This window comes from Prosopis cineraria, unplaced genomic scaffold, assembly GCF_029017545.1.
Source record: "Prosopis cineraria cultivar Desert tree isolate PC_DT_omini unplaced genomic scaffold, ASM2901754v1 PC13, whole genome shotgun sequence".
Taxonomy (NCBI): Eukaryota; Viridiplantae; Streptophyta; class Magnoliopsida; order Fabales; family Fabaceae; genus Prosopis; species Prosopis cineraria.
In genome coordinates, this window is record NW_026555344.1 from 2969190 (window position 1) to 2979658 (window position 10469).

Sequence of the window (10469 nt, forward strand, 5' to 3'; positions counted from 1 at the left end):
AACCTCGCTTATCCTTTAAAAAAAAAAAACAGATTTCATCCGAATATCTCCTCCCTTTGATCCCCTCTAACTAAAATGGGAATAAGCAATACTTAATCCCTCGCAAGCCTTAAATTGTAAGTATCATTCCCTTCGAAGAATAGCTTATCCAAGTATTTAAAAAAAAAAAAGAAAAGAAAAGAAAAACAAAACATGAGACAACAATTCACAATAAGTAGTAAGGCTCAAAATGAGCCCAAATTTGGTCCTCTGAAAACAAGGTGCAATGTCATTATTTTTTTGACCAGCAAATAAGGTGCAACTTAAGCCCTGCTTTTATCCTACAATACAATTCCAATTAATCAAAACTAAACTCCTGAAATGAGCTAAATATCATTCCTGTATTGTGAACAATTCGGCTCCCTACAAGTTTTGATTCAGGACTGGCGTCATTATATTAAAGCCAATAAACTTATAGACCACATAGAAAGAAGCAGCGTAGGCTTTCTGATTAATTTAAACATTACATAAAAATTTATTCCATATATTCTCAGATTTGATGAACATGTTACTGGAATGGGCATCATGTTATATTCGAAATACAGGTAAATACTTGCAAAGAATTCAGCAACTTGTTTAGGAACAATATCACCGCTCGAGAAACATAAAATTCATAAAATTCATGAAGCAAAAATTATGGAAACAAGGGTTCGAACCATATCAAACTCAACAACTTGAATCAGAAGACATTTCACAGGAAAAGATATCTTCCGAATCCTACACATCAAATAAGCAATAACTGAAGCATAAGCTAAAAAAACGGATATCTTGGTGGGAAAGAACCAAAGTTAACAAAAACAGTGAGGATGCATATTTTTCAAATTTTGAAGTATATAACCAAAAAGAGTGAGGTTTATACTTTATAAAAGACGTTCTCACCATCAAAATCATCCTAGATGACAATTAATTTCGTATGTTAGACATTACTGTTCTATGGGCTGGCCTGACTCTTGGGTGGTCACAGGGACAGTCATCTGAGAGATCCCAATTAGGAGCCCATCAATGTCAACAGGGAGAAGAAGCTTTTGCCACATACATCCTGTGGAAATTACCCCATGTGGTTCAATGATCATGACAATATCATCGTTTCTATGCAACATTCCAATTACCGTCACAGAGCTACCTTCCTGTACATACCTGCCCATATTTATGGAAATGTCAATTCATAAGATCTACCAATGAAGCCAGGATCCCAATTGGATCCTTTCCAAACATGCAATCATTGAGAAAGTGTCACAAAATAGCACGACAGTACATGAGGCCCACATTTTTTTTTCCCACACTTGTACTCTTTCCTCTCTATTTCTCTCCAAATATATTATATACAGCCACTCCAAAATTACAATAAATCTGGATTTGCATAGAGCCATGGACCTGTATCCAAAATGTGTTAGAAGCAATTAGCAAACATGGCATTAACTGTTCAAATTACAAATGCTCACTTCAAATGTTATCATCTTAGTGTCTTTATCCTGTTTCAGCGTTTGAGAATTGAGACCATCATATGTCCTATGAGCTGATGTACATGCTTAGGATTTAGGAGGTGATGGTAAACACATGCTATAATATAATTTCAATCTTCCATGAGTATTACCCTTCTTCTAGACGCAGAAATCGAGCTTCAGCGGAGAGGTTACGGTCCTTTAACCATTTTCTCAAGTGAGGAGATAAGATTCTGCATTGTCCTGTGGTATGAATAATTTGGCTCTCTGCAATTAATGGTATAACCCTGCTGCCGGAACCGGCTTTCACCACCACTTGTGTCCCAGACTTCTGGTCTGTTATGTAAAAGTCTGTAGAGAACCTCTGTCAGGATTAACCAGAAGAATAATATTAAACTTCATCAGCCATGGGTTACTTTCAATTATAAGTTCAAATAAGCTGCTGAATTAGATCTTTCGGATAATCAGATCAACTAAGGCACAAAAGTCAATACAGAATGCTGTGCTATTTGTCTCATCCATGAAGTGGCCATTTTCATCGCAATGCCTAGCAGACTTTATGTCCACCATGGTAGGATGATGTGGTCATCATTCTCTTTGTTATGTGCAGAAACATAAGATCAGGAAAAGGAGTGCTTTCTTGACATTCATGACTAATATAGGAGGCAGGAAATCAAGGGAGAGGCTTCAGTAAAAGAAATTTCATACATTTAATCTAACATAACTAGAAGTGCTTGCTGGGAAGCAAAAGTCTAAGATATCCCAAATTAGAACAGGAATTTCTTTTTTTTTTTTTTCAATCAAACATATTATATGAAATATTTGTAATGGTCATGATAGAAGGAAAAACTTTCATAAAGCAGAATTGAATATCAGTAATGAGAGGGAAAAAAACAAACTGACTTGACTTCAAACTAGATGAAATATGGAGGGGGAGAAAGAGAGAATGGCACAGGACTCTCATTCGTCCTTTTTCTTAATGCCAACTATCACTAAAATAAAAGCTTTACAATATACAGATATTAAGGCAAGGTATCATCACCGTCAAAACCAGGTAATCATTTATTTTAGAATCGTTTTGCGTGACTAAATATGAATGAAGAGAACGTGGCTGACGTTGAACTTTTGCTAGAAATAGAATCATCTTCATCTTTTGCCACTCCCAGCAACCCAAGCTTTACTGTTTTATGTTTTTTTCAACCTCACTTTGAGACCTATATCAGCACCACCTTATTTCCCACATTGTGGCGCCTAGATCAGTGCACAAATTAAACAAAAAATTCGCCTCGTCTTCTATGATTACAATGCCAAAGACATGACAAGGTAGTTTTGAAAAAATGAAATTAATGAAATGTCCACATCTCAGCCAGAAAATTCTGTCAACTCATATTAATTGATGAACAAGAGGTCAGAACTAAACTAAACATACTTATAAAAATAAGCATTGTCATTTTCATGAAAAACAGAGCTGGAAATCCTGAGAATAAGAAATTTGTTAAAAAAAAAAAATTAGTCCTAGTAACTCACATACCTCACAATAAGCTAAATTCCAACGAAAGCATGATTTGTTTATATTCACTGGTCTCATGCTAAATCCTCTGCATTCATACAAAAGGGTGGATGCATAGACGCATCTGGTTGCCTTTTCATATGAAGATTCCAGTGAGACACTGCCACAAGTTGCAAGCTGAAATCGTCATCAGTACCAAATGTGATGGGACCTTTAATTAAGTAGAACAAAATATTAACCTAATTCTGATAGCGACTTTGCAACTGATAAATTGCAACTTTCCATGCATAATGAGGAAAGTCATGAAGTAAGATCATTTTAGGAAATAAGTTGCTAATGTGACCACATGGAAAATCCTTAATTTACTAAGACTAAGAAAGAGGCAGAAAGGAGCAGACTACTCTTTCTTTATCTGAATCAAACAACAAGCACAACAATACATTGGCATAGTTGTCTCAAGGACTTCTATGATTCTCACTGCAAGCATAGAGCCACGGAATTGACAACGTTGACAAGGAATGCGACCATTCTAAACAAGTATATACACTGTCCCTCAAATTCAGCTAATTGCTGTAGATGTGCTTTACCCGAGAGAAAATAAAGTAGAAAGTGGACTAATTAACTGTAGGAAGGAGAATGAAGTATTGATGAAAAGTACATTTACAGGATCCATGAACTTAAACGTGAAATGAAGGTTCCTGGGTGCAGCTAAGAGATGCTATTAGCTTCCAAAGTTTTTCTTTTAAAACAGGAATCGTTAAACCAAAACTTCATTTGAACATTGATTATCTCTCAATTCTAGCAGAACATAACACATCCAAAAACAACTATTCTAACTGCTAAATGGAGTCAAACATGTTGATAATACAAGAGATTGAAAGAGGAGTTATTCTCTTCGATGCCGACAAGTATAAAGCAGCAGAGTTTTACCCTCATATGTCTTGAAAGGATTATTCGTCACTTTTGAACTCCCTTAATTCCCCATTACATGCTATGACAACCCAGAACTTGCAATCAACAATAGGAGTTAAGGTTCACAGAAATAGTACCCCGGTTATCTTTACGAGCTGACCCTCTTTAGCACGGCGAATGTCAGAGTCAGGAAAAGAGCGGAAGAAGAGAAAAATTGCACCTTTTTTCCTCCAGTTGTGGGTGTTCCAACCTATGAAAGCGAAAAAGAGAGAAAAGAGCAAAACGAAGGAGACGAAGAAAGCTGCATTTCGAACCACAATGAGAAAGAAGACAGAAACGGCAAGACCCAACAAGAAAAGGGGTATTAAAATGTAAAGAGCGAGGGTTGGAATGGGTTTGAAGCTGCAAAAATGTTTTCTATCGTCTCTCAAAGCCGCATTGGACAAATTGTTCATCACGACTTACGAATGTCCCTGCAATTTCATACGCTTTACCGAGCTAGCGAGTAGAGGGAAAGACGAGACTTCGGGCAGGAGACTGTCAGGCTGAGAAGGCTAAGCTGGTAAGAAATGTCAAATGATGGCTTAAACGATTGGTCGTTTATCTGGCAATTATCATGAAAACGACACCACCTGGTTTTGGAATGCCGGTAGCTTCTTTGCTTTTAACGAATATCCGAGTTGTTTTAGATTGAAGCCTTATTGGGCCTAAAAGGGGTAGATCTCGTAAAAATGTTTTGTGCATTTATGAGCATTTAAACTTGATGAGACATGGTCCATTTTATTAGAATCATCGTCTATTAATTGGTGAGTGTAGTCTTAACGCAGAGGTTACAATTAATTATAATAATGTTTTCTCATGTCGTGCAACCCAACTGGTCATTGACAGTAATAGAATGCTGTGTCGCACTCACCTTATTTCCGATGTCAAATGCCATTTGAAACCAGCCAGCATGCCAGTGTAGAAGCAAATTTCTTAACGATTAAATACAAAAAGCTTTGGTTTGGATTCAATCCTGATCATATTACTACCTCCAGGTCTGTGTTTGAACAGGTACATCCGTACATGCATGTAACTTGCATTGCTCTTTACCTGCCATTTTTAGTCTGCTAAAAAACACTCCTAACAGTGCACTTGGATTAAAAATAGCAGAGGAAAAGTGGAAGAAAAGGAAGGTTTAGTTTGCATATTTGTCCTCATTCAGATTTAAATCAAACATCCCATTTCCTCAGACCTTTTGACCCTTTCCTTAATCCATTCTTATGCCCTTCAAGTTTAATTTACTCGATGCAAACTCGGCATTGGCCATTACCTAAACTCTGAAGATGTGAACAGAAAATCTTCACTTTGTTATGTATGGCCCTCGATCTTTTCCATGTAACTTCATAAGAACAGAAATACGGAACTATATATCACCATTTGCAAAACTTCCTTCACTGTTTCATTCAGGACCACAAGTCCCACCATTGATAACCAGTGTCAGACTGGGCCAAGAGGTCATCCGCAGATTCAAAATTTCTCCAAACTTCTTGTGATGTCCTGGGACAATCAGTACGCTTATCACCAAAGTTCAGAAGCGTAGGTTTATCTTCAACCCCAAAATAGCCTGTCTTTATGCTCCGATCATTATCTGAAAGAATCCCAAGTGTCTGTCCTGATCTTTCTATTGATGGACTCGGCCTCACCTCCGCTTCACACTTGATGGCCTCTTCATTACCATTATCACACTCTCTATCTATCATTTTCACATCTTTCACTTTCTTGCGACGAAAGGTTTGGTCTTCCAAATCCTTGAGCTTCTGCAACTGTTCAGGATTGCACAATCGTCATCATTAGCCTCTGCTTGGAAAAGGGTACCGCATTAAGTGACTAACATGCAATTCAAACTACGAAAGAGTGTTTTGCAGTACCTCTAGTTGTAATGCATGATTCTCATTCTCAAGAGCCTCGAATTTGGAAGCCAAAACGTCGTAATTGGCTCGGAGAAGAGAGTAAGAACGTTGAAGGTGCTTGGACTTGGATCGAGCTCGTCTGTTCTGGAACCAAATGGCCACCTGGCGAGGCTGCAAGCCAAGTTCTGAAGCTAGCTGCGACTTCTTTGAGGGGTCAAGCCTGGACTCAGTCTCGAACATGGACTCCAGTAACTTTATTTGATCCTTACTGAACCTTCTCTTGCAATCGCTATTCTTCTTGTTCCCGGAGTTCGATGTTCCTGTTGATGATGAAGAAGAAGAATAAGTTGGTGTGGTGCTGAATGTTTCTGGTGCTACAGAATGCGAGAATTCGCAATGGGCTGACATCTTTCTTGGGAGTTCTAGAATTGAAGCAATAGTGGTTGAAGATGTAAAGAGGATTTGACGATTTCGTATTAAGATTTATTCGTGTCGGGCGATTTTATCTTGGCTTCGGCCTCTTCACCTATTGCCTTTTTATAGTGCCTCCCTGCATTGTTGGCCAATGTCCAGTGTTTCTGATATTTGCAATATTTTTTAATAAAAAGAAATGGGCTCAAATATACGAAGAACACATGGAGTATTATTTTTATTTTTATTTCTTTTCATTCGCGGAAGCGATCCCACCTGCAAATATTTCTGGTACTACGATGTAGGGGGCAAGAGCCCAACTAAAATTTTCATTTTGCTGTATTTTAATTGTATAGTTTATATAAATGATTTTCATTATTTAACAATTCTAGTTTTAATATTCTCGTAAAATATATCTATACGTATGCTATCGTTCTAAAAATTCTGGGCTCTTGTCACTACAGACAAAATATTTTTCCCTCTAGCCAAATGAAAGTTTTGATACTTGTAACTTTTTACTACAGAAGATAGGATTGTAAAGATACAATAGGTGTCGCTAGATTAAAAGTTTATTAACAAGTGTTCATCAACTACAAATGTTTCCCACGCCTACCTCAGCTGTCTGGGAATCATCCGTTCCGTTTTTGGTTTATGCAACAGATATCCATCAAACTAATGTATTAAATTAGATTTGGTACTTCACTGTTTTAAACACATGCCCTTTTTTTAAATATATATATTTTTCTACTATTTAGAGGTCTATTTTATTAAACAGTTTTGTTGAATTCTCTGCATGGCAACTAAAGTTAGCTTCATTAAAAACACACACAAATATATTAAAAAATAAATGTTTTCGCCAAAGTTGAGTTGATATAAACTTGCTTTTACAACATTTGATTGTTATTTATTAACCTTCCCTTTTTAACTCATCGTGTGAGAGAGAGATGTCAATTTGTGTTGTTAATTGTTGTCATTTCATCTTTATCAGAAGTTCTGATTCAGTCATGGTTAAAAATTCAATTATCGAGACCATGATAGTACTCATCTCCCCGTGAGAACAAATTATTAATTATTGAGGCTAAATAAGAGGAATTGAAAAAAAAAACTTAGAATATTATTATCTAACTATTTTTCTAAATGAATAAATACTTCCTCTGTTTTAAATTATAAAATATTTTAAAAAATAATATTTTAAAATATAAGACACTTTAATAAAAATAAAGTTTTATTAATGATATTTTTTTTATATAACCCTTCTCATATATTATATCTCTTCAATATTCTTTTATCAATCGAGTATTAAATGAAAATGTTTTTAAAAGTTTATATTCTTATCTTAAAAAAGTAAAATTGTAAAGTATATTTAATAAGTTTTATTAATATATAAGATTTTATCCTAAAATAATTTATAATTTGAGACGAAAGAAATATTAAGTAGAAATGTCTTACTCCCTTTGTTTAAAAATATAAAATATTTTTAATCGAATCTCATCCCTCCAATAAAATAGTTACCTACTTTTAAACTAACCCTATATTTTTATATTTATTCATATTAAACACTCTATAATAAATATAAAGTCATTATTAATATGACACTTTTGAAAAAAAAAAGTAATGATTATACCTTGAAAGATTAAAAATACCTTACATTTTTTAAATATCTAACTTTTTAAAAAATACTTTATATTTTTAAATAGAAGGAGTATGTATAAAAGAGATTGAATAATTCATTTGCAGCACACAATAAATAAATAAATATAAATGTCACTTCGGGAGAATTGAGATTTCACATTTAAAATTGAAAGATTTACAGTTAAATCTCATAATTTTAAATTAATGATAATTAAAATTTTGATAAAATATTTTATAAAATAAATTATAAATATCAATTCAAACATTGATAAATAAAAATTTTTGTTATGATGTAAAAGTTATATTTGATATTTAATTACTTATCTATAATTAAAACTATTATATTTATAATTATCTGAATTAATATTTTAAATTAATTTTTTTAAAAAAATTATCAAGATTTTAACTGTCTTTAGTTTAGTGTCATCGAATCTAGCTGTAATTTTCCTTTTACAATTTTGGCATGGAATTTTAATGTTCCCCCACTCTGAAGACGAGTTCATATTCAAACTTTCTCAAATTCCTAAATTCGAAGGTGAGAAAATATCCAATCTCGGAGCCAATCGAACAAGTTGGCAAGGACACGAATCTGTCACCGGTCACTTGTCTCCAACCATATTCTGCCACGCGCCCATAGCCAAAGCAGAGCATCACTTTTCGGAAGCCTGCGGTTCCTCTTCCATGACGTGGCGTAATCCAACGGTCCTCCTTGAAAGTCTATTGGACACGTGGCATTATCACCCCGATGTCGTATCCGGTGCGGAGGTGTGTTTTTATCCGGTACAGTACATCTGTCCCAATCTCTTCGTCTTCCCCTATCCGTTTCTCTTTATCCTCAATATATTTGTATTTTACTCCCTCCATTCAAGGATTTCGGCTCTTTTTTTTTTTAAGAAATATAATATTAAAAAATATAAGATATTTTAATATTTTAAAATATAATTAATATATTTTTAAAATAAATGTTCTCAATAAATCAATCATGTTATAAAGATTAAGATATTATGTGAATATTCAATATATTAAATTCTCCCATATCTTTTAGTTTCTCCTTTTGTTCAAAATATAAAGCATTTTTAATCGAATCTCACTCTCAATAAAATGGTTACCTATTTTTAAATTAACTCTATCTCTTCATATTTATCTCCATTAAATACCCTACAGTAAATATAAAGTCACTATCAATAAGGATACTTTAAAAAGGCAATGATTATACTTCAAAAGATTAAAAATACCTTATATTTTTTAACATTTAACTCCTCAAAAAATGTCTTACGGGGGGGTACTATAATATCTTTCAATTTTTATTATCTTATATTTTTTATTTTAATTGATATATGTGTACCTATAAATGGAAGACATATCAATTATATTCTATATACTAAAATAAAAAAGAGAAAATTGGCGCAGTGGCCATAAAATATATAGCCCCTAAAAAATGTGAATAGAATTTATAAAAATTTAGAGCATGGCCCTTTACAAATTTAGTTAGAATGCGATATTCCTTCTCTACCTAACAAAAACTCCCCTTAACAAGTATCTAAAATTTTCAGTGCTATATATCCAAAATAGAAACAATATATCGCACATAACTGGTCCATGATTTAGAATTTTGTATAATATGCACCTAATAATTTAAAACAAAATGTAATATTTTTTAGATAATAATAATGTTTGTAGGAAAACTTTTAGGATTCCACATTGGTGAAAAATATAATTAAAACTGCTGATTGAAGTTGGTTTTGCTTCTCATTTCTTGAGATAGGAGACTAAGTTGGGATCTTTTATCTATTATTTACTATCTTTATATTTCTTCATAACATCTTCATTGAATAGTGTTCATTTATTCATAATCTGTGATTTGTTATCAATGATCATGAAACTTTGTTTAGATTATTACCAAAAAACACAAGTCTCTCATTGTTCATGATTTTTATTTTATTAGTTTATATATTTGATTCTTTGAGATAAGCTAAGAGTTCAGAATTTTTTGCAAACTATATTTGATTTGTTTTGAGTAAATGATTATGTGTTTTTTATGTTATTAATTTGTAATACTACATCATTGATATATGGCTGTAAATTAATGATAAACAAGTTTATGTATGATTATCTGGTTATATTGATTTGCAATAATATATCAGTGATATACAATATACAAGCTATATCAATGAAAACTTACCAACATCATGTTATCTTGTAGATATAGGGATGTTTAATATTATCATTTTTTATTGTGAAAAATAGGATTCAAACAATCATTATGTCGATGGTTCATACATTGAACTGCTTGTAGAAGATTTTTGCATTACACGTTCCCTAATGATAAGGCTTGTTACTTGTTTATGATCACCATGCGTGACATCAACAACACAAGTATAGTCTCTAACATACCGTCTAATGACCTAAACTTAAGCAAGAAGAAACCATTAAGGCCTACACATACCATTTACAACTATCAACACTGCAAGCAACATCAAACCTCTGACCATTTGATTTAAGAGTTTTGTATTCAAAATTCCTCTTCACAGTTAAGAGTTGCAAAACTTTTTGAATATCCAATTTACTAAAACATGCATCTCCCTCATTAATATCGTCCATTTGCAAAAACTCATCAACTCCACTATAATG

At 33.4% G+C, this 10469-nt stretch overlaps 2 protein-coding genes across 2 annotated transcripts; both read right to left on the minus strand.

Annotated features, from left to right (window-relative positions):
* Positions 1 to 640: 640 nt before the first annotated feature.
* Positions 641 to 4546, minus strand: LOC129290658 (uncharacterized membrane protein At1g16860-like). Its single transcript, XM_054927511.1, has 4 exons — positions 4041 to 4546; positions 3013 to 3168; positions 1634 to 1845; positions 641 to 1176 (listed from the first exon to the last, which is right to left on the minus strand). The coding sequence occupies exons 1-4, from the start codon at positions 4356 to 4358 to the stop codon at positions 963 to 965; spliced, it is 900 nt and encodes a 299-aa protein (XP_054783486.1). The 5' UTR covers positions 4359 to 4546; the 3' UTR covers positions 641 to 962.
* Positions 4547 to 4943: 397 nt separating this feature from the next.
* LOC129290659 (homeobox-leucine zipper protein ATHB-12-like) lies at positions 4944 to 6270 on the minus strand. The gene is made up of 2 exons (XM_054927512.1): positions 5814 to 6270; positions 4944 to 5708 (listed from the first exon to the last, which is right to left on the minus strand). Exons 1-2 carry the CDS (start codon positions 6201 to 6203, stop codon positions 5349 to 5351), a joined length of 750 nt encoding a protein of 249 aa, XP_054783487.1. The 5' UTR covers positions 6204 to 6270; the 3' UTR covers positions 4944 to 5348.
* Positions 6271 to 10469: the final 4199 nt, after the last annotated feature.

Coding starts and splice junctions, on each gene's coding strand:
- LOC129290658 (XM_054927511.1), bottom strand. CDS start 4,358: ATGAACAATTTGTCCAATGCGGCTTTGAGAGACGATAGAAAACATTTT. Junction 3,169..4,040: donor AGCTCGTAAAGATAACCGGG/GTACTATTTCTG, acceptor TGACGATTTCAG/CTTGCAACTTGTGGCAGTGT. Junction 1,846..3,012: donor GGAATTTAGCTTATTGTGAG/GTATGTGAGTTA, acceptor TAATCCTGACAG/AGGTTCTCTACAGACTTTTA.
- LOC129290659 (XM_054927512.1), bottom strand. CDS start 6,203: ATGTCAGCCCATTGCGAATTCTCGCATTCTGTAGCACCAGAAACATTC. Junction 5,709..5,813: donor ATCATGCATTACAACTAGAG/GTACTGCAAAAC, acceptor AATCCTGAACAG/TTGCAGAAGCTCAAGGATTT.